Source organism: Lathyrus oleraceus, chromosome 4 (assembly GCF_024323335.1).
Source record: "Lathyrus oleraceus cultivar Zhongwan6 chromosome 4, CAAS_Psat_ZW6_1.0, whole genome shotgun sequence".
NCBI lineage: Eukaryota > Viridiplantae > Streptophyta > Magnoliopsida > Fabales > Fabaceae > Lathyrus > Lathyrus oleraceus.
The window spans coordinates 498266603-498291482 of record NC_066582.1 but is presented as its reverse complement, the minus strand read 5'-3'; the positions used below and the strand labels follow the sequence as shown (position 1 = coordinate 498291482).

Below are 24880 nucleotides of genomic sequence, written 5' to 3'. Positions count from 1 at the left end.
TAATGGAAAATCATCTTTTGGACTAGCTCTATTCAAATCTCGGTAGTCCACACACATTCTCACCTTCCCATCCTTCTTCGGGACTGGCACGATATTCGCGACCCATGGCGGATAATTAGTGACAGCAAGGAAACCAGCATCCCACTGCTTCTGCACTTCCTCTTTAATCTTCATTGCCATATCAGGTCGAGTTCTGCGCAACTTCTGCTTCACTGGAGGACAGTCTGCTCTCAATGGTAGCTTGTGCACAATAATATCGGTATCCAACCCTGGCATATCCTGATAAGACCAGGCAAAGATGTCGACATACTCTTTCAACAATGCCACCATTCTGCTCTTGACACTTTCCTCCAAAGCAGCCCCGATTTTTACTTCTTTCTTTACCTCGTCGGTACCCAAATTCACAACCTCAATCGGCTCTTCATGCGGCTGAATCACCTTCTCCTCTTGTTTCAACAACCTGGCTAATTCCCCTGGCAGTTCACAATCTTCTTCGTCTTCTTCTTCAGCAAGATAGATTGGATTGTCGAAGTCATATGAGGGTGTAACAGGATTGTTATCAATGAGATCCGGAGAGGAATCGCATCTGCATGAATGTTGATTCATGCATTGCTTTAGAACCGGTGTGAGAAATTGAAAAAGCGAAAAATGAAAACATTGCCATTTTTATTTTGTTTTTATTTTTAAACTGCAAAAATAAATGAAAAACAGGGAACACCGCTTTTATTGAAAAACATCCTTTATTAATGATGCAAATCTGCAAATTTAAACATGAGGTGGCCCTTACAATGAACCATTACGTGTCGGGCAACACGTATGGTTTGCATGTATATAAGATCAAAAACAGGAAAAATATTACTCTTCAAGGAGAGTGACCCGGATGATCTCTTCAGCCCTCCAGTTCTGGATTCCCATCCCCGGTGCGCACGGCTTTATCCATCGGTCCATATCACAGTCGCTATCAGCATCTTCACCCATCATGCAAATGTGATCCGGATCCAGCATTCCGGCACTCGTAAAGGTTACTGACGTACGACGTCCTCTTCCTTGCCCTGAGCCTCGGCCCGGCTGATATCCAACCCCGAATCTATCCTTCTTCGTAGGGACCTCCATCATTCTGCCCCAACCAGGAGCCTCTCCACTTTTTACCACCTCAGCGGCCTGTTTGTATGATGAAATGGACGGTTTCTCCTCTTCCTTCGCGAACAGAGCATTCTCCACCTTGATGGTTTCGAATGCCTGACTGGGTGTCTCCCAAATCTCACCATCCATCTCCACATATTTAAACGAGGACAGGTGGCTGACAAAGATGTCCTCCTCTCCACACACAGTGACGACTTGGCCCTCCCAGATATACTTTAGCTTCTGGTGCAAAGTCGAGGTAACTGCTCCCGCAGCATGGATCCATGGCCTACCCAACAAGCAACTGTATGCCGGCTGAATATCCATGACATAGAATGTCGACTTGAACACCCCAGGTCCAATCTTCACTGGCAGCTCAACCTCCCCGAATACGGCCCGCTTTGACCCATCAAAAGCCCGTACTATCAAATCAGTAGGGGTCAGAATCAGCCCATCACAATTAAGCTTCGCCAGAGCTTTCTTCGGCAACACATTTAAGGAGGAGTCGGTATCAACCAGCACATGCGAAAGCACGGCCCCTTTGCATTCCATAGCAATGTGTAGCGCCCTGTTATGATTCCTTCCATCCACTGTCAGGTCCTTGTCCGTAAAGCCCAGCCCATGGCTAGCATGCACATTGGACACGACCGTCTCCAGCTGATTAATAGTGATTTCCTGAGGAACATAGGCCTTCTTCAGAATTTTCAATAAAGCCTCTCTATGCCCCTCAGAGCTCAACAGCAACGAAAGAATGGATATTTTAGAAGGAGTCTGCTGCAGATGGTCAACCAGCTTGTACTCGGACTTCTTGATGATTCTCAGAAATTCTTCAGCATCATCATCAAGTTGGTTTTCCGACCCCGCAGGCGCCGGTGTCACCACAGGAGTATCATTACCAACCACAGCCTTTCCTTTTGCCCTGGCTAAAGCCTCGGCCTTTTCTTTTTTATCTTTTTCTTCTTCTCCTCTCCTCAACGCATCAGGAGCAAACAATCTCCCACTGCGAGTGAAACCGCTGGGACCGGCATTATCCACCTTTAGCACAGTGGTTTCACTTGCAGATTGCTCCTCTATCTTCTCCCCATTACAGTATACTTCCCCACCATAATGCCACGGCACGGCATCATCTTTGTCGTAAGGAATTGGTACAGGTACCGTGATGGTAACTGGAGCCGCTTCAGCAAGGTTCGACAAATCCACCGGATCGAAGTAAATCGTTATGGTGGAGACCTCCTCTTTTTCTTTATCAGCTCTCTCAATCAAGATACTCCCCTCGTCCATCAGGCCCTGGACATTCTTCCTTAGAAGCTCACACCCATTGACAGAGACAGTGCACTCAACACACTCATATCCACAGCCCGGATAGACCCCATTCAACAATAACTTCCGTTTAACCTCAGCCAACGGAGTCTTCAACTGATCCATAGTAGACAGCCCAAACCTACTCTCTGCAGAAATGGCATTCACTCCCCCTTGACCATGCGCGGGCATGGGATTGGCATTAATATTGGGAGATGGTGCAAAGTTGATCGCTTTCGAATCCACCAGGTCTTGGACTACGTGCTTAAAAGCTTTGCAGTCCTCTACGTTGTGTCCGGGAGCACCCGAATGGAATTCGCATTTTGCGTTCTCATTATAACTAGCTGGCCTTTGATCAGGTCTTAAAGGTGCCAGCGTTCTCAACTGTACCAGCCCAAGGTCTTGCAATTTTTTCAGCAAAAAAGAATAAGTCACCGGAGGCCTGTCAAACTGCCTATCATTCATCCGGCCCCTGACCTGGTACCCGGCCCTCTGTGGCCTCTGTTGAAAAGGTTGTCTTTGTTGTTGTTGTTGTTGCTGTTGCGATTGTGCAGGCTGAGACTCAGCAGGAATGGTTACCGCAGCATTGTGCTGGAAGTAACGGTCCCTACTGGGTCCTCGTTGTGTATAGACAGCGCTTGTGTCACCCTCTTTCTTCCTCTGTCCACCATTACCAAATGGCTTCTTTGACCCTGAAGAAGAAGAAGACGCAATACCCTGGATTTTACCGAGCTTCAGCCAGCTCTCAATTCGCTCTCCAGCCACTACGATATCAAAAAAGTTGGTCACCGGACAACCAACCATTCTCTCAGCAAAAGCCCCCTGCAGGGTTCCCATAAAGAGATCTGACATTTCACGATAAACCAGAGGAGGTTGCACTCTTGCAGCCAATTCTCTCCACCGCTGAGCACACTCCTTAAATCCTTCATTATTTTTCTGAGACATACCCTGCAGCTGGGTACGGCTCGGAGCCATGTCAGCATTAAACTGATACTGCTTGAAGAAAGCATCCCCAAGATCCTGCCAGTTTTTAATGTCAGAAGATTTCAACTTGGTGTACCATTCCAGAGAACCCCCGGACAGACTGTCCTGGAAAAAGTACATCCACAGTTTCTGATCCATTGTATATGCAGAAATTTTGCGGACGAAGGCTTGTAGATGAGTCTCTGGGCAAGAACTCCCGTTATACCTGTCAAATGTGGGCGCTTTAAACTTCTGTGGGATCACAATCCCCTCAACAAGCCCCATATTCGACATATTGACCACCCCGGGAGTGGCATAGCTCTCCAATACCTTGATCTTCTCAGCCAGCAGCTGAATCTCCTTGCTTTGAGGCTGACCATTGTACTGACCCAAAGGCTCGTTGTGCATCGAGAACTGATCAGCCTCTTTGTCTTCCTCCCTATCCTCGTCGAAGCCATAGAATGGAGGCACAAAATTATCCTTCAGATTCTGCCCCGGTTGGCCACCAGCACCAGTATTATTCACCACACCAATAGTTGTCCTCTTTCCACCATCTCGAGACCCCAGCCCCTGGTTGGAGACTCCATCCAGGTTAACCCCGCTGTTTGCTGCAGAAGCCCGCTCGAGCTTTTCAACTTTGTCTGCCAGAGCTTTCTGACCAACTGCAAAGCCTTGCATGATGTTGATCAGCTCGTTCATTTTATCCTTCAGCTCGAGAATATCTGTGTTGGGAAGATCCATGAGTCTGGGAGTGTTGCGTCTGGTGAAGTATCTGTGAGGTCGGGTTGAGTGCAAAGGTACAGTTCTGCGAGCACGAGCAATGATTCCTGAAACAATCAAGCACGTTAGCAACAGATACCTGCAAAATAAAACACAGGTTATTATGATCAATGCATGGATGCAGTGTCTATCCATATGAAGGACACTTTGTCTCTTAATCCTGGCATCATTGAGACAAGTAATAATCCGGCATCAATATTCGGCCATTCAACATTTGATTCCACCGTGCAGATCGGAGATATGTGATTTAGCATGATACCCCCAACCATGTGTGTGCTTGTGTGAGTGCATACGGTAAAGCAAATAAAGCTTGTAAACCAATCACTGAATGAAAAACCACCATCACATAACAAAAAGCGCACAAACAGTGCCATAGTCATACATCAAACCAGATAAAAATCAAATACAATCCTCCGGAATCAGGAAAGAAATACAAGCAAGTGAACTCCGTCAACAAGCCTGACGGTAATCCAATACAAATGAAAGATCTAGCTTGATGAGGGTCCCACAGATGGCCCTATCTCAGCTTCCATCCTCACGAACTCTGCGGCGAACCTGAGCTCGGTGTTCTCCTGCTGCAATCTCCCCACTTCCTTCTGATGAATCTTCATTTGTCTGAAGTAGTGATCTCTCTCTGCCATATAATGATCTCTCTCAACGATGATCTTCATATTCTCTGACTCCTTGACCTTCAGCTTGGCCTCCCACTCAGCAATGAGGACTCGGACTCTGTCATCTTTCTGATCCCTCACCAAGATTTGCCTTCTCTTCTCATCTTCAATAACCTTGGAAGCTCTAGCCAATCTCTCCTTGGTGATATCATGTTCCCTATTGGACGATGCCAAGGCTTGGCTGATCCTCCCATAGTAGGCTGTATCCATCTCGAAGCGCTTTGCTTCCAAGGCATGTCGCTTGTCTTGATCTTCCATCTTCACTTTGATCTCTTGGTTGGACGTCTGAATCCGAGCAACAATCCGCTCCAACTCCGCTTTCTCTGTAAGCAACTGATCTCTGGCCCTCTTCATCTCAAGGAATTCTTCCATGCTGACAGAAGAACTTGGACCCTCAATCCTAGGACACACAGGATCACCTCCAGGAAATGGTAGATGTGTAACCTCAATCCTCTTCCGCAACCAGTCGTCAAATAGAGGAAAATACCGGCAGTTGACTTTGCCAAACGGAACCTTACCCTTCCTCTGAATGTTGCGCCATGCCCCAGACACTTGCATCAGCTTGGCCTGATTACCCTCCACAGGAAAATAAAAGGACTCCTGAGTCTCACATTCAAGGGGAGGAACCTCCATAGCGAACCCCATCTGTCTCCTAAGAAGCGCCGGGTTGTAATTAATGCAACCCTGAACTCCTATAAGAGGCACATTGGGAAAGGCCCCACAGCTATATATAAAATCCCGTCCAGCCAAACCATTATGAGTCCATGCTATATCGTCAGCCCACAAACCCATCAACCTGAATGACCACTTGACAGCGGGATCAATATGAGCAAAAGCACCTTGAGAAGGCAAATACCCCATAAACCACCTGAAGAGCAACTGAGCACAGCACCTGATCAAACCCCCACGCAGCTTCTCATTCCGATTATGGACCGAGTAGTAAACATCTCCGATCAGAGTAGGGATAGGGTTTCTCTGCATGAATAACCTGATAGCATTATGGTCCACAAAGTTCTTCTAGTTAGGGAACAGAATAACACCATAAATGCTCACAGCAATCAAAGCACAAACCGTCTTCCAATCACCCACAGCAGCATGTTCCTTGGCCTTAGATTCCAAGAAACTCAAGTGCAAACCCGGTAATTTCCCTTTCTCCTTTAAACCCTCCTTGGTCACTTCCGGACTCAAATAAAGAGCACGGGAAATCCCAAGGACGTCAGGCTCTCCCCTAATAGCGCAGAAAGGAATCTGATCTCGAATCGGGATACCCAGGATGCTAGCGTAGTCCTCCATCAGAGGCCCCAACAAGTAATCTGGAAACACAAAGCATCTCAGCCCCGGGTCATAGAACTGGAGAAGGGTATGAATGGCGCTTCTGTCACTGTCACTGAGTCTGAAAACCATCTTCAGAATACTACCGTATGCCTCTCTGAACATCCCCACATGGTCAGGTGTAATCAATGCTATCATACCCCTTAACTCGTCAATCTCAGGGTTGAAGAAACTGTAAGCAACATCACGCTTCAAACCGGGTCTCATATCTGAGCAGAAAGTCTCTCAACCAGGATCTCGATCAAAAATGTCCCTGCATATGGGTAAACATGTGTTAGATGTAATTGATGCAAGATGAAGTGATGTTAATGAATGAATGCAATGCATTGCCATCCTCCAAGCCATCTGATCATCTGCACTGAAGCCTGGTTTCTGAACTGATCATAACCATCTGAGGAAACTGTAACCACAAATCTGACCCACGGGTTCCGAAATAAACGGAAGAAAGATACATCATCATCATCACCAGTCTCTGAGCAGACACTCACAACCATCTGAATCGGCCTAGGGAATCCTGAAATAAACGGATCCCCACTGATAAATACCACGGACAGCACTCCGGCGTCTCTGAAATAAACGGCCATAAATCCGACTTATAAATAGGACTCTGATCCACAGAACAAAAAGTCACCATCTGAGTCACCATCTGAACATGCATCTGAAAGAACCACCCTCCCCTCACAGGTAAATTCTAAACAGGTCATCCTAAGGCGGATAATAGTCTCGACAATCGGGCAGAGATACTCAATGGGTTTGCCCTTTCGGGTGTGCCATTGCAGCTCTCCTGAGATCGTCTAAACCAAAGATCCGGGAAATGATCGGTCACCAGAGTCAATAGTTCAGATGAAGTAACTATGCCAAGGTGGGGTACCCCACAGAGGCAAGCACTATCAAATGAACCTCGTCCGGCTTGTGGTATGTCACGTTACAACAATATGCTGATACAACAAATGAGGAACGTGAGACCACACTAATCCTAGGTGTATACTCGGGCCTGGGTTTTAGCCCCACTCAGAACACCCACCCCAAACAGATGAACCACCTGCACAGAGGACGGCAACATGATAGTATGATGCATGCAAATATTTATGCAAATACATACACTGTTAGAATAATAAATGCAATAAATAAAGCAAAACAAGCAACCTAAACTATCCTAGAACGCTAGGAGGGACTCGCTTGGGGAAGATGGACCAGCACAGGTCAACACCTTGCTTGTCCCCAGCAGAGTCGCCAGCTGTCGCATCCGCGAAAAAACAACCGGCGGGCTGAAATAAAAACACAAACAGAGCCGCCACTGCGCGTTATTTATCCCAAGATAGGGAAAGGAAACACTCAGAGAAACCTGGAAAGACATGGTCTCGCGACCAAAGAGAAAGGGTAAGGGAGTCGGTTACGCAAGGGGAAGGTATTAGCACCCCTCACGTCCGTCGTACTCGACGGGATCCACGTTCTAAAAGAAAGAATAGGTTGCTAAAATAAACAGACAAACATCATACACACACGCTAAGACAACACAGGTGGGGTTAAGGGGAAGAGAGCTCGATAGGACATCACATCCTATGCCTACGTATCTCGTCTGGAACGAGAATCAGAGCTGCCGTAGTTCGGCTTACGCACGCCAAACAAGCAAACACAAACACAGGCAAACATGGAGCCTGAATGCCAATCACTGGACTTACATCAGCATCCGAACCAAAACACACACGAAAGGGCAAACATGGAGCCCGACCGCCAATCACTGGACTTACGTCGGCATCCGAACCAAACACGCACAAGAAGATAACAAGCAAACACACACAAAAAAGAAAAAAAGTGCCCGGAGAGACCTCGCACGGTCTCCTGCCTACATACCTCGTCTGGCACGAGGATCAGGGCGATGTAGTTCCCCCGAAAGGGAAAGAAAATCTAGCCAGAAACCAAGGGGAAGACACACTACCAGGGAGCTGTACTCGAGCCTAGTGTTGTCATGCATCATTGCCCTACGTTGAGGTTTCTACCTACTTGCACAACTGCAAGCTAATCCTATCCAGGAAGAAAGCAAGCATACAAGCATACAAGCAAACAGAGCAAACAAATATTCACAAAGCACACACTATAACCAGTCAAGTGAGGCTCAAACAATGGGTTTGACTGCCGAAGCAAGTCATCTGTACATGGGTAGTATTCGCTCTTAACCTTACCATTACGGGGCTAAGGTGAAGCAGATGAAAGGTGAGTGAAGATTAGACTTCACAGCTCTTATCCCTGTCCAGGGAGAGCTTCAGACAAAGGAGCGTGGGTCCAGAATGGAGGGACCCTTCTACGCTCAAAGACTCTGACTCGATTGTGCAACAGCACAGGATCTTGGGTTCGTGTCCCAATGCATCAACACACAGCCGTGTGAGCAGAGGGACGACTCACAGAATAGTGGGGGATAGATTGCATATCCCTTGGCTTCCACCAATTGCCTCATAGAGGTCTTTACCTGCTTGGCACAAATGTAAACAACCACAAACATCGCCTCTTAAGGAGGACTTCAGACAGTTGCCTGGCCAAATAACAGGCCAGGTCTTCCAGACTACATGGAGAATAGAAGTCCTACCTCAAGCGGTTTAAAAACCAAGCAGCAGCAAGCAAGTTCTTAAAGAACTGTAAGCGACTAAATGTACCTGAAATCAATCAAGTATCATCAGTACTCAGACAGACAAATAGTAAACAGCAAATGTTAATCTATACAGACAACACAAGTTAATGCACACAAGTGCAAGCTATAAGCTCAAGCTCAAGCTTCACAACCTACAAAACAAAGTCAAATTAGTTCTCAACATCAAACAATCTCAATTTAATTGACTTGAAGCCATCTCCTTAAGCATTGTGCCTTTCATCCTGAAAAGTCAAACCAAATGTGAGAAACTAGACCACTAGGCCAAGCCTAGGGTCCAAAAGGGAGAAAAAATTCTAAACAGCAAGCAATTCTCAACCAAAATCAAATTCAAGCAATTCAAAAGCAAATGCAATTGGTCCCATGCTCATATCATCCACCATTTTCATTTCATGCACAATTTGGTACAAACTAGGTCAAATACAACATCAAAAGTCCAAACAGAATGACTTCCATCAAAAGCATACCAAATCAATTCCAAAAATCCTCAAATAATTCACACCTAAACAGGACACATTCAAGGTATAGCATGTCAATTTTCAGCTCAATTGGACAAAAGGAACTAGGTCAATGAAAATCAAGAAATCCAGACACAATTATGCAAGCCAATTCATACACCAACACATGCATTCACTTCAATAATTCATAAAACAGTGAAAACAATTAAGAAATGAATGGGACCAAAACAGTGATGTCCTACAATATGTCTATAATCAGCATACCAAATTTCATATTCATCCAAAACCATATGAGCATTTCACAAAAGATACACCAACATGTGTCACACAAGGTTGCACAATGAACCAATCAGTGAAGAAAATTATCAATCAAATGGAAAATGCCATAGAAAAATCCAGAAAAATTCACATGTTATCTTGACATATCAATGATCATTCATGCAAAATTTCAATCCAATCCAACAATCATAGGTCATGCAAATAAATTCATGAAGTTGACCTAGCTAGGTGTGACACAAATTGTCACACCTAGATTCAAAAAATCATATCTCAATCATCAAGTATCCAAAAATCACAAACTTTACATGTAAATCACCATCAACATGTCCAGAATAAGCACAAAAAATTTCAATCATTTCTTTACAAGTATGAGCATTTCATGTTAAAAATGGCAAAACATGCAAAAAATGTACACAAGTCAAAGATCAATAGGCCAGGTCAACATTTCTCCATGCACAACTTATGGTATCATGCCTATAAAAAACTAGAGAGAATTTGGAATCTATCAAAAAAAGTCTCACTATTTTTGGATTAATAATTAATTTTTTATGATTTTTCTAAGTTTTGTTAATTGTTGAAATAATTATTGAAAGTGTTTTAATTAATTAAATGAATTTAATGGCAATTTCGTAAATAACCCTGGCCAAGGCAAAACGACAGCGCTTTCATTAATGTGGTGTCATGTGCTGATTGGCTCAGCTTGGAGGGAAACAACAATTTCGAAACAACAGCGCCTGGCACGGATCAAAACAAGGCATTTTCCAGAATTTCTATGTTCATCATCGTGTTCTTCGAGCCAAATTCCAGAAAATTGAAAACACGCAAATCTCAACCAAAATTAATAAATCATACATCATTCTCTTCATCTCTCAATGCACATCAAGGATATGCTAATGGTTTTCTCTAACACTCACTACATCTCACGGATCGAGCGTTTAAAGGTTGGACATCAAAGCTTTGAATCGAGATTTCTCTCACCTCACTCAATCATTTTGAAAACTAAAAGCATCATGATCATCTATGATAAACGAACTACACTACGCATACCACAATTCAAAGAATCATGAGATTCGAAAATTTACCTCAAGTTGACGGCAGTGATGAATCTTTGAGTTATTGCACGCAAAAGTCCAAAACAGATGTAGATTGAAGTTCAGCAAGGTAATTGGAGAAGATAGAACAGCTCGAGAATGCTCCAATTATGAGAAATTGAAATTTTCCATTGATGAGCTCCTTTGCAACAGTCATGATCCTGGCACTTTCTTGCTTCAAATCACCAAAACAGTTGTAGCCTATGCTTGTAGAAGATCAACCAAACAAAAATCATGCCAAATGATGAAGATTTGAGGAAGTTTTGTTGAATTTGGTTCTTGAATGTTCTTGATGAATTTGGAGAATTGGAGGGAAAAACAGTTAGAGTTTCTGGAGATTTGTGATTCTGATCCAAAGTTAGTTATGATTAGTGATATATACCTCCACTTAATCACACTCTTAATCATCCAATTAACCAAAATGAAATGTGATTAGCAAAAATGCATTTTACTAAGCAAGGGCAAAATGGACTTTTCACATAGGCCCTGTGACAGCTGTATGACAGCTCACACACTCTCAAAATGCCATTTGTGATGAGTTGGCATTGATCCCATGTTGATTAGCATTGTAGTTCTCATTTTCCATATGTTATGCCAAACTTTGCATTTTCAAGTGAAGTTCAAAAGTGAATTGGCCAAATATTGCATTTTGAGCACTTGTGACAGTTGAAACAATTTCTAATTTGCATTTGTGAGGTGTTGCAAAAACTCCCATGCCAAAATTCCCATTATTTCTCAACTTGGACCATTTTGCCCTTGGATTTTTAACTGTACACTTGAAAATTGACTTTTTGCATTGACCATTTTTGATGAATTCCAATTATGCACCATGAAAGTACATGTCAAATGGAGTTTTCACATAAAAAGATCACTCAATTTGGACACTCCATGTGGAAGTTATGCCACTTTGATTATGGGTCATTTTTGAAATTGAATGGACCATAACTTGCCAACCATACATGGGAAATTCAAGTTCTATGACTTTTTGGAAAGATGAGACCAAGATCTACAACTTTCAGGTTGAACAAATTTTCATTTGAAGCTTCCTTGGACATGTAATTTTATGGTCAAAACTTTCCATTTTTGGAAACTCCCATTACAAGTCACTTTCTATTTTTGGCAGTTTTTTGTCTGACTTGATTTTCTCCATTCTTGAGCTTTGAAATGTCAAATAACACTTGTTCCACCATGAATGAAGTGTATCCAACTCAATCCCACCTCCAAATCCATTAAATCATGCATAGTTGACCACAGTTGACTTTTTCAATTGATAGATGAATTTAGCCATGCACTGATCAATCTGAGCCCCAATTCTCTGATGAAATGGCTTAAGGGTGAAACCCTAGCCTCAATTAGCTCAATAAAACCATGGGATGATCCCTATATACATCATAGACCCCATCTCCTGATCATGCCCTGATTGGCCCAATGCAATTGATTAGGGCTGACCAGTGGTCAAAACCCTAATCTCAAGGAATCTGCTTCAACACTTGATGATGACAAACCATGATGATGATAATGTATCACTCCAAACAAGATAAGGACCAATCTCCTTGAGAATCACAAAACCCTAATTTGGACCTCCACATCCTCAGATGATTGATGACCAGTCCCATGAAACCCTAGCTTGCACTTTGACTTCCTCATCTTCTGATCAAGACTTGGGAGTATGACTTGCACAATGTAACCACATGATATGCAATATGCAATGCCTAATGACCTAACAATGTAATGCAATATGTTAAACTAGTCCCAAGAGAGGAGGGCAAATTTTGAGGTGTTACACTTATTAGATTAGCAGTTAACCCCTTAACAAGTAGGACATTGTCAAGGTCAGGAACTCCAGGGAAATCAAGCTTACCAATTCCCTTGATTTCACCCGTTGCTCCATCACTAAAGGTTACATAACTTGTGGCATGGGGATGAAGGTCAGTTAACAGGTTTTTGTTTCCAGTCATGTGTCTGGAGCAACCACTGTAAAAATACCAATCTTCTTTGGCTGAAACTCTGAAGGAAGTGTGAGCTATTAGACTTAAAACATTAGTCTTAGGAACCCATAGCTTCTTGTTGACAGGCCTGTGATGTTTGGGTCTTGGTTGATAGTGAGTCTGATGATGAACAGGGCTAGGATAACCATACAGTTTATAGCAGAAGGGCTTCAGGTGGCCAAATTTTTCACAGTAATGGCATCTCCATCTTTGGTGTTTCCCTTTCTGCTGTCTTCCCTTCTGATGTTGTGACATGTGATGTGACATTGCAGGTTTGTTATCAATATGGTTGCACTTAGGTTTGTATTTAGGTTTGCCATTTATGTAACTGCAATCAGCCTTAGATTCATTGAACCCAATGCCAGATTTGTCTCCTACTGTTTGACCAGTCTGGAGAATCTGGTCTAAGATGTCAGATCCATTGTTAAGCATTCTTACATACTTGGTCATCTCATCTAGTTTGGAATTCAAGAGTACGACTTCAGTTTTCAACTTGGAGATGGTTTCCTCATGTTCCCCCTTTTCATTCTCCAGCTGAGCTATCACTTTCTTCTGGCTTTCAACTTGTCTGCACACTTCTGCACTTTTGTGACACAATTCTCTGTAGGTAGTGGCCAGTTCTTCAAAGGTTACTTCATCATCACTTGACTCTTCATCAGAACCCCATCTTCCTGTCAATGCAGTCAGAAGATTTGCAGATTCTTCAGTTTCACTTTCATCAGACCAAGAGGCAGCAAGACTCCTCTTCTGTTTCTTGAGGTAGGTCCCACATTCAGTTCTAATGTGACCATACCCATCACATTCATAGCACTGAACTTCTTTTCCTTCTTTGGGCTTTTCTTCTGACCTTGTTCTTCTTCCAATATTGTTGGATTTACTGATGTCAGATGCGATGTTCTTGACATTGGCCTTAGATATTACATCCATCTTTTTCATAAGTCTGTTGAACTGTCTTCCCAGCATTGCTACCTCATTTACCAGATCTTCATCAATCTCTTGACCACCTTCCTTATCTTCCCCTTCAGTGTTTGACATGAAGGCTATGCTTTTGGCTTTCTTTTCAGATCCATCACATATTCCCATCTCAAATGTTTAGAGGGATCCAATTAGCTCATCAACTCTCATATTTGAGATGTCTTGAGATTCTTCTATGGCTGTCACCTTCATAGCAAATCTCTTAGGGAGTGACCTGAGTAGTTTCCTTACTAGCTTTTCATCTGACATCTTCTCTCCCAGAGCTCTAGAGGCATTAGCAATTTCAAGGATATTCATGTGAAATTCATGAATATTTTTATCTTCTTTCATCCTTAAATTTTCAAATATGGTAGTGAGCAGCTGTAGTCTAAACATCTTCACTCTAGAGGTGCCTTCATGAGTGGTCTTGAGAATGTCCCAAGCATCTTTATCTACCTCACAGTTGTTTACCAATCTGAAGATATTCTTGTCTACTCCATTGAATATAGCATTCAAAGCTTTAGAATTTCCAAGGGCTAGATCACCCTCCTCCTTGGACCATTGTTCTTCAGGCTTCTTATCAGTAGTGGCTTCTCCTTCCTTAGTAATTACTGGATGTTCCCAGCCTGTTAACACAGCCTTCCAAGGCTTATTATCAAGAGATTTTAGGAAAGCTACCATTCGAGGTTTCCAATAGTCATAGTTAGATCCATCCAAAATTGGTGGCCTGTGAACAGATCTTCCATCTCTCTCCATAGTACCAGAAAGTATTGTCCCTAGATCTCACCCAGAACTAGAGCAGGATGCCTGCTCTGATACCAATTGAAATTCTGGTATTAGATATGAGATGTCGAAGGTAATGTCACGACACTAATATCTGAGTAAAACAAACATGATAAAGATAAATGATAGTAATGCAAGAGACACAAGCAATTGTTAACCCAGTTCGGTGCAACTCACCTACGTTTGGGGGCTACCAAACCAGGAAGGAAATCCACTAAATAGAATCAGTTCAAAGACTCTCAGTACACTCCACAAGTTACAGTCTTTTTCACGTAATCTCTACCCGTGTGATTTCTACCTAAGCACTCTTAGATATGAGAACCCACTCACTCCCCCTCAATCACACCTGTGATTTTCAACAACAATTACTTATGAAAAGAAGACACTCTTTAAAGACACACACTTGATCTTACTTAGAAGTTTCAATCAAGTAGACACACACTTGATCTTACTTAACAGCTTCAATCAAGTAGACACACACTCATGCTTAACAGCTTTGAGTGACAAATCATAACTCACAAATCAGACCAATTCAATCATCTATGGATGAATTGAATGGCTTACAAGTCACACGACTACACAAGACACAAACCCTTATTTTCTCTCAATATTTCGCTCAGTATTGGTTGTGTATCAAATCAGGTTTTCCATGTCTTATTTATAAAAGCATTCAGCTGGGCTTGGACATCTTGAAACCCTAAAACTATTTTCCATTCAAATCTTTCTCATGACAGCTGATTAGATCTCTTTGGAAAATAAGTAAATCAGGTTGTAATTAATGATTGAATGCGTTTGCAAATCAGATCTTCAATCATACATAGATTGCCATTAAATGCACAATCACATAACACATAACATTCACCCTGAATGTTCTATGTACAAATGTCATGACATCGGGTCTGACATCCTGGAATAATCCTGCATAATTCCATTTTAAATCTCCAGTAGGTACATTATATCAGATGTCATGACATCGTGTATGACATCCTGAAACAATCCTACATAATTATGTTTTTAAACTCCAGCAGGTACAAGATATCTTATGTTAAGACATCACATGCAACATCTTGTAAACACTCTTTGTTTTACCAAAATTGCTGCCAACACTTAGAACCAACAGAAAACAAAATTGCTGTGGAAAATAAATGCAGAAAAAAATAGCTTGAGAGTTTGCTTCAGGGAGGCTCCAAAACAAAAACCGTCCCCGTAGGTTTCCAACTTCCATCCTTTTATAGTATCCATTTGGTCTTCATAGTTGAGAGAAATAAGGGTGACTTGGTTAAGTGAGAGATTCACGGGAAAGTGGGTTGAGGAGCGAAAAATGGGGCGTGTGGATCACTTTTGTTGACAAACTCATTACGTTGCCTTTGGCTTTGTGACGGTCGTGGTGGGCCTGTGGCGTTCGTCACACCCAGGGCGTGACGATCGTGACGGGGCGTGTGACGGTCGTCACCTGCACAAAAATTATACTTTCTGGTTTTTCTGATTTTTCTGCTAATTCTCTTCTGTTTATTCTTCTTTTCCTTCCTTTTCTATACTTTGGTCATTTAAGCATGTGAATTGAAATACCTGCAAAAATAACTCGAACAGTTGCGAAATAATCAGAATATAAATGAAAGTGGTACGATTTTTGAATGTAAATCAAGGCAAATATACGATGTATTTTCGCGTTATCAAACTCCCATATACTTGAATTTTTGCTTGTCCTCAAGCAAATAGTCAATATAAAATTCGAAACACTATTTAAACGCGAATACATGACAGATTTCCAATTCGTGCGTGGTTGTTAGGTATTCCGCTAGAATAACAAGTACTCAAGTAAAACACTAAAGATATAGTGACGACACAAGCAATAAGCATTAACATAGATCTCTATTTTGTACAAACCAATTTGAATCATGCTATTATAGCTCAACCTATTGCTTCTTGTTCCTATTTCACCCGGTTTCATTCTAGCGCAATCACATTAAGACCTTTGCCTTTACAGGCACTTAGTGAAGTAGCCGGTTAGTGGCTTTGATCCTTTTTTAGCACGGGGTCTGGTACACTAGTGTGGTACCCCTTTATATATCCCATTTGAAGGTTGTGGGGGATCTAACCGTAGTTATCCTTACCGAGTCCAGTACCAGGTACCTTTGAACCAACCAACAATAGGTTTTTCTTTCCTTTTGTATATCTTACAACCGTTTGTATGGTGCATTTTCAATTTCTTGATAGCAAAAGTATGAAGGATCTTCTTAATTCGTAGGCATCAATCACTTATATTCATCGGCTCTTCACATGGTTTATGTTTAAGACGATGTTGACTGCTAGTATAAACTACTAGAGGTTAATCTAGAACAGAGCCTTAAGGTATCAGTATAATGGGTATTCAAACTGATCTCGCAAAAGTGAGAGATCTAAGGTGTCAGGATGGTATCAATCTTGTTAGATTTTTCTCAGCTTCCTAACAAAACCTATGTAAGACAACCTATATACTCGTAGGGTATGCATTTAACATAAAAACAAAAATATTTATTATGGAAAATTAGATAGAAATAAATGAACGATTAGATAGGAACAAATAAACGAAAGAATTTTTTTTTGTTATGGCTAATGTAAGACCCTAATTTTGACCCTAAGATCCCTCATGGCATCATAACATTGCATTTGCATATTGCCTCAAGGATTATAGCATCTTGGCTCCTTACCTTTGGGTGGGATCTCTTGAGAGTGGGTTTGAGATCACCAAGCATGCTTGAACTGTATATTATTGCTTTTCTCATTTTTATTCACTAACCAAAAGCACAAAAATATGTCACTAACATCTTTTGTTTGTAGCTTGAGTAGTCACAAGATCAAAAGCTTCTAGGAGATCCTATGTGCATTGATATGGCCAAGAGGAGATGAAAGCAAGCATGGCAATGGTTCCCAAATCTCACATCCTTAAAATATGCCTCCCAAGTATCTCAATTCATCATTTTGATCAAAGCAAACCAAAGGGTTTGAGTTTGTTTCCCAAGGAAACCCTAATTCATCTGTGTACCAATTGTGCCTTGCTCATGAAGCAACCTCAACCTATGATCAAATGCAATCAAGGGAAGTTCTTTAATTCATCATTTCATGCATATTTGAACTTATTTGAGTGTCCTCAATCATCAATTCATCAAGATATGAGGTGTAGACTTGAGAAGTTGATCAGTCAATTCATCTGACTATTTTGAAGTACACTAAGACCTAACTTTTGATGTGTTTGTGAAATGGAGATGACCCCAAGAGAAAAAATGTTATTAAGAATAATATGAAAAACTTGCATGTTCATCAAAAATTGATTTGAAGCTTGGAAGGTCATCATCCACTTCAAGATATTATAGGTCATTTTGATTGAAACCCTAATTTTAGGTTAACTTCCCAAGGACATAACTCATTCATTTTTCATGATTTTGAGGTGGGATCAAATGAATTGGAAATCTTAATATGTCTACTTAAAATTTTATGTTAAGCAAAATTTCAAAATCCTAAAAGAAACACATGTGATAATGCAAAACATTATAGGTCACTTTGGACCAAAGGCATTGAAATGTGAAAAAGTCCAACTTCATGTGCCCATAACTTCTTCATCAAAAATCCAAATTATGCAAAATTTAAGTCCAAATTGATTGTCTTGAAAAGATATACAACTTTGATGTTTAAGATTTTGTCATTTGGAGCTTGTATCATTGAAACAGAGGTGCTTAAAGTTTGGCTATTTTTGAAAATCTCACATGTACATGTTTTGCACCCTACACTTCATGATCATTTTTCATCAATTTCCAATTGTCAAATGAAGTTTTGATCAACATAATAAATGATCCTCATGCAAAAGGATTTCCAACCATTACTCATGACGTGGTGTTTCAATTATGGACATGGCATTTTCGAAGGCATGAACACATGGGTACAATTTTGGAAAATCAATTAATTTGCATTACATGAGCCAATACTACACCATCTGCACGTCCAGTTTGCATATGCTGATGATTAGCTGCCAAATCCAAGTGGAATTGGGCCCTCCATGCGCCTGTACAAGCCCATACATGGAGGCCCTTTCCATTCATGCAAGCATTTTGATCATGCATTTCAGCCATGCTTTTGCTATAAATACAATGCTCATGCCTCTCATTTCAGCAACCTAAAGACGCTCTAAATGCTGCACGACTAATCCCTCAACCACACTCAAAAAGAACTCACCAATTTTCTCTCAATTTTTCAGATCTAGAATTCAATTTCATTGATTGTTTTCTGGATCTAAAGTTCCTTAGCCTTCTTCACTTTGATCTAAAGAACAAACTGCAAGCATCCATAGCAAGGAATTATGCTCTCAAACTCTGCAAATCAGAGCTTTACCTCACACTTTATTTTCTTCGAATCAACTCATATTGTGCTTGTTTCTTGTTATTGTTGTGTGATTTGAAGTCCTCTTCATAGAGGCAGTTGATTTGAGCTTTAAACTTTTAAATTCTAGCAAGTTCAGTTGAACACCATAGAAATTCCATCTCTGATTTCTCTCAATGTAGAAACCTATAGTAGATTTGGTTGGTACAGGGGTGATGTACATCACCCCAGATTTCGATTGGTACCTGGATCGTGGCATTTGGTGCATATTTATTTCTCTGAAATTTTGAGCCTCGCCGGAAGTTGGCTGGAGAAGACGGTGGCGCTGGTCACCGTCTGGTCTCTAGATTGAATCTGAGCCATCCATTGCTTTTTCCAGATTTAATCCAAGCCACTCATTGTTATGACTTGTTTTAAGACCATGTGTGTTTCAGTTGACTGGAGTGTATGGTGAACGCGCGCTTCCTGGCCACGTGATGATCCACGTCAATTAATGAGATCACATCAGACGCTCCACGTTTTTTCATCATTTTTAAATTCTGATTTTATTTTCTTTTATTTCTTTTAATTCCATTTCATTTTAAAAATTCACATCTCCTTCATTATTGGTCCAAAAAATATGAGACCAATTGCATTTTTCTCCTTTTAATTTCTAGTTTCTAAAAATGATTTTTTATTTTATCATTTGATATTTTTTAGGAATTTTCTCTTTTCTGCTTATTTTTAATTCATTTAAAATAGTTTTTGATATTCAAAAAATACAAAAATATTTTTCCAACCTCTTTGAATGATGATAAATCTATGAAAAATATTCTAATTAATTTATTAATTGATTTGAGATTTATTTGAGATTTTAATTCAATTATGTTATTTTTATGCATTTTTAATTGATTAAAAATAGTTTCTGATTTTTAAAAATGCTGAGTTTTTTTTGTCAAACTTTGTTTGATCTTGTTGAACTTAGGGTAATTCACTTGGACCTTTCAAAGTTGATTTGAAGTGAGTTTGAAGTTTGACCTTTCTTTATTATTTTAATTCAAGTATTATTTTAATTTTGAAAAATACCAAAAATATTTTATTTGTTTCTTGACTTCTAATCTTCATTTTGCTTCTGTTTACTATTGTTTGACCTTGATCTTCTCTATCTTTGGTCAATGCTTGTTGATTATCTCATTCCATTTCCATTAATGTACTTTAATATTCATCTTCATCTTCTTCTTCTTCTTCTTCTTTTTTCTTTTTTTTTTATCAATGAGTTAAAGATTGGTGGTTAGCCTTGATACATGGGAGGTTTAACCTTCCTTGATTCAAATCTAATTCATCTTGATCATGGATCAAGTGGATGGCTTTGTATTAAGGATAAGTTGCTTCCTAATCAAGCAAAGAACCTAAATCAATACAAGATCATTTCTCATCTTCTTTTTGGCATGGCAAGTTGTAGGAGTTTGATTCACTAATCAAAATCTCTAACTTGTGTTGTTGCCTACATTATTATTGAACGGCCTCAGATAGTTGTGACTTCTACATAAGTCCAATTATGATTGCTTAACATAGCGCTAAATTGCCTTATGGCACACTAACTCTAACACTAATCATTAACTATTAACATTTAATTTTTGCACTTTACACTTATGCAATTTACTATTCTTGTACATATTATTCATTTGCTTTTCCCCTTTGCTCATCTGAGCACATGTTTATGTTAATGCAATTTGCCTTTTGCTCACTTGAGCACATAATTGTGTATATATTATTGTGCTTGTGTTTTGTTTTGATTGTTGTGGACCAAATGCAAAAAATGGACAAATGAACTTAGATTCTAGGATATTCCCTATGCAAAAATGGAGTAAAAAGGCCTCAATGTTGAAGATGGATTATAAAGACCAAATCTCTAAACTCACTCTTGTCCATTCTTGGTTTACTTCATGGAACTTTTTGATGTGTGTGCTTTTGTGCTAGGGAATCCTATTTGAGCCAAAAATGAAGAACCGTTGTCATGTGCTTCAAAGAGAAAGATACAAGAGCTATTGGGGATCTTCTAAGAGCTTGCTTGATTAATTTGATTGCTTGAGCTTTTACTTATTTGCTTGCTTATTGTCGCATCTCGAAAAATACGATCCCTCGCGATGGTCGTGGAAAAGATTATGTTCGAACAGAGTCGCCACCGAACTTTATTTACCCCAATGAAGGAATAGGAAAATATCGATAAAACCTTTTAGAAAATAGAATAATGGTCGTCGCAACCATATTCGGGTTCGGGAGTCGATTACGCAAGGGGAAGGTATTAGCACCCCTCACGTCCGTTGTACTCAACGGGAACCTTTTAGTCTGATTTTGCTATTTGACTATTAATTGACTGTTGTTTGCTTGCTTCGAGTGATTGGAATTGATAATAGAGATGGATGAAGACCTCAAGAGGGGGAAATGAGAGGTTTTTTATTAGTGTGCTCGCGAAGATACAGGAATCTCCTGCCTGCGTATCCTTATGGTGCAATAAGGAAATCAGAGCATTCGTAGTTCGGGCAACTACGGATATTTGGTGTGTTTTGTTTTGATGAACGACTGTGTAGGTCGGCGTTCTAAAGGCTAAACGCTGGCTTGTCTACTCTCGGCGGAGGCTTAAGCACTGGTTTGTTGTGCGCATTTAGAAAGGATTAACAATGTTCTTTTTTAGAGAAGGGTTTTGATCACGCGGGGGTGACAAGTTGAATTGATGCGTTTGGGTTTGATTGGTTTCGATCGCTCGGGGGCGAGAAGTTAGTTTGATTTGTTTTGAGATGTTTTGAAGAACGACGAAAGATTGAGCGACGTGGTGTACACCAATCGTCTAATTCTTTCGGGGAATAACAAGGCGACCGCCTTCTACCCCTTTTTCGTTCGAATTATTTTGAAAGTTTGTTTGCGGATGTCGAATATGCACGGTAGTGAGGCGTACGCCTCCTACTTGCTTATTCAAAGAATAATGAGGTGTGCGCCACTTATTCCTTTATCCAAGTTTATTTAGCGTGTTTTAGTCGGAAGTCGATAATTTGAGCAATGTGGCGTACGCCAATTATTCAAATAATTGAGAGATGGTGAGGCGAACGCCTCCCATCTGTTGTCATCCGAAGTTTAATTTAAGAAAGATATGTTTTTAGATATTGTATTTGATTTCCGAAAATAGTTTGAATTTATTCGATTGTGTTTTAATTTTGATAACGAAGATTCGAGCAATGTGGCGTACGCCAATTATTCGAATAATCGAAAGATAATGAGGCGTACGCCTCCTATCCTTTTATTATCGAAAACTTAGAATTAAATGGTTGTAGAATTTGTAATTGATTTTAGAAAATGATTTGAAATGTTATGATCAAGGTTTTAATCGGATGACAAGAACTCGAGCAATATGGCGTACGCCAATTATTCAAGTGCTTGGGAAATAGTGAAGCGTACGCTCCCTATATCTTTTTCATTCCAAAATTTATGTTTAAAAAAGAGAAAATTCTTTTGAAGTTAAATGGTTTGGAAAAAGGTTTGAATATGTGGTTATTGAATAAATTATGGTGAATCGATCATCTACTCGATTAATCAATAATCAAATAGGTCTCATTGTAAGAAAGCCCAAGAGTAAGCTATGTGAGGTTGATGGCGATGCGAAGAGCGATCAACTTACAAGGGTGTTTTAAAATGGGCTCGATGTTAAATCGAGAATTGTGTGATGTGTTTTTGAAATTGGTTTGAATGATTTTGAAGTGAATTGAATTTTATTATGGAAACACGGTGGAAAAGAAAATCCTTTAATTATTAACTCATCAGAATTTAGTTGAGTTGATTAATTGAATTAATTAAGATTAATTATCAAAATTATTTAATTATCTCAAATAATTAAGTTAATTAAGATTAATTAATTGAAATGAATTAATCAAACAAAAGTCCAATTAATTAATTTTTTAAGAAAACAAATGAAAATAAGTGGCAATGTTGATTTATTTAATTGAATATTTGTGCTCAAACCGGTTTGTACATAGCGACCATGAAATTAGAATGCCGTATGTGAGATCTAAATGCGGTGAAATCGTACAGTTAATTTATTGCGACTTTGGGCGGCATGACGACATGAAATTGTCGGATCCATGGATAAAAAAATCCGATTAAAAAATAAATGACATTTTTATTATATCAACGAAACGACCTATGATCCTTTATACATTATTCCTAATAATAATAATAAAATCAGCAAAAGAATTGAATTAAGATTATTTACAAATGTGATACAAACACATGAATAATCACTGAGGTGTACCTTTTATATTAATCTTTCCTCAACCAAATATCAAAACCAAAAACGATGCACTATCATTCTAAGCATAGAACAGTAAACAAATATTTTCTGCCTTTTTGAAGTCTACCACTTCTCTATGAAACAAATGACTTATGGATATTTAGGGAGAAAGATAAGGGACTATAACAGCAGCCATGCCAAAACGTTACATAGTATAACCATAATGTAACCAAAGCCTTATATCAAATTTGGCAGCAAGCATGTTACATAATAATATGTCGAAACAAGGACCGCTTGAAATTATTTACAAAATCACCGCAGTGTCGACATCAATTACTTATCCATACACTCTGTCATGAAACATATGGAATCAGAACCAATTTATGCAGGAAATCCAATGCATAATGCAATCATATACCAAAGAAAAATTTAGTTGTACACATGATTCGATAACCAAAACAGCATCAGAACATGGACCAATTGTAATCAATGTTTTCAGTTTAAAAGATTACCGAATGCAGAAATGTAAACGCGATTTGGCGTGTTGTTTTCGCAGGCGGTGGAAATAGGGCGTCAATGTCTCGAAGTGCTTGTTGAACTTGATACTCCATAGTTGGTGAAGTGAATCCGGTGCTTTTTAGCCTTTCGTTCCAAACCATTACCTGCATAAACAAAAGAATTAAAACCAAACAGCCGTCCAATCTAAAACGCCTTGCCAACTCGCAGCCATCCGAAACAGAGTTGGAATAAGAGGTGCGGAGGATGCGCGGTTGAAGGCGAAAAAGGGTTTCACGGAGTTGGTGTTTGGACGGAGGAATAAGTGGAAATAGATCGGAGAAGAAGGAGAGTTGAGAAGTTTGGCGAAGGTTTTGTGGTTGAAAGGGTGGTGGTCGGTTGAGCGGCGACGTCACAGAAGTCGTGTGTGGTTTGAAAGAGGACGACGGTTGTGAAAGGAGTGGAAAATGTGGTCCTAGGGACGTGTGGCGCTTTCTCATTGGTGGTAGAAGATCCTTTTTTATATGCAATGTGAGCTGGCGTATGATTAGCTTTATTTTGACAATGGGATCCAATGTTATCCTAACTAAAATCATTTTATTGTTAAAGAAAATAAGTATATTAAAAATAAATAAATTATTATCAAAATTCAAACTAAATAGTAGATAAAATCCTAATGAAGAGTAAGACAAAGTGGTTCGTTAGGAATAAAAATCGAGCGAAAATTCGCTCAGAAAATTAAATCGGACACACTAAAATGATCGGCACAAAATATACTTATTGAAAAAATACAGAGTTTCTTCAAATTCTGAAATAAATTTGCACCGGTTAAAAGGCTCAGGCGGGTCGATATGCAACCGAAACAACCGTTGAAAAATACCACGAGCACACCAGGTTAAACTACGTGAACCGTAGATTAATAATACTGGTGTCTGCAATTTTAATTTTGAAACATTTTACCCGCTGAGTTGTGCATGTTTTTGAGAAATAATTCAACCGATTTGTTTGTATTTTCAATAAATTTATCCTGACTGATATTCTAGGTATTATTTATAATGGAATGTATGTCATGCTATGCATATGATGCAAATTAAAAATGAATTTAATTTTATGAAAATTTATATATGCCTGGACAAAATTGGGGTATGACAGATGGCCCTATTTAATTACCTTGAACCAGAAAGTATGAATGACAATAGTCTTTGTACATTCGTGGTGGAAGATAATTAAATACAAAAAGACCCGAATTTTGTCCTTTGAAATGCAAGGGAGAAATGCAGAAAGAAAATGCAGTGAGAAATACAGTAAGAAAAGTTATTAGAAGGTAAAATGAAACAGTCAAGACTCTTTGGGAATCGTCAGAACAGTATCTTGGATGTCGTAATCGAGATATTCCAATAATGGAAT

At 39.9% G+C, this 24880-nt stretch overlaps 1 protein-coding gene across 1 annotated transcript; it reads right to left on the bottom strand.

The window, feature by feature from the left end:
* Positions 1–22929: 22929 nt before the first annotated feature.
* LOC127138207 (uncharacterized) lies at positions 22930–23973 on the bottom strand. The gene is made up of 2 exons (XM_051064598.1): positions 23491–23973; positions 22930–23328 (listed from the first exon to the last, which is right to left on the bottom strand). The coding sequence occupies exons 1-2, from the start codon at positions 23971–23973 to the stop codon at positions 23308–23310; spliced, it is 504 nt and encodes a 167-aa protein (XP_050920555.1). The 3' UTR covers positions 22930–23307.
* Positions 23974–24880: the final 907 nt, after the last annotated feature.

Bases quoted from the DNA above. Each gene is read 5' to 3' on its own strand.
- LOC127138207 (XM_051064598.1), bottom strand. From the start codon at position 23,973: ATGAGAAAGCGCCACACGTCCCTAGGACCACATTTTCCACTCCTTTCA. The intron at 23,329-23,490 runs GTAATCTTTTAA...GTTTCATGACAG, and splicing joins CGTTTACATTTCTGCATTCG to AGTGTATGGATAAGTAATTG.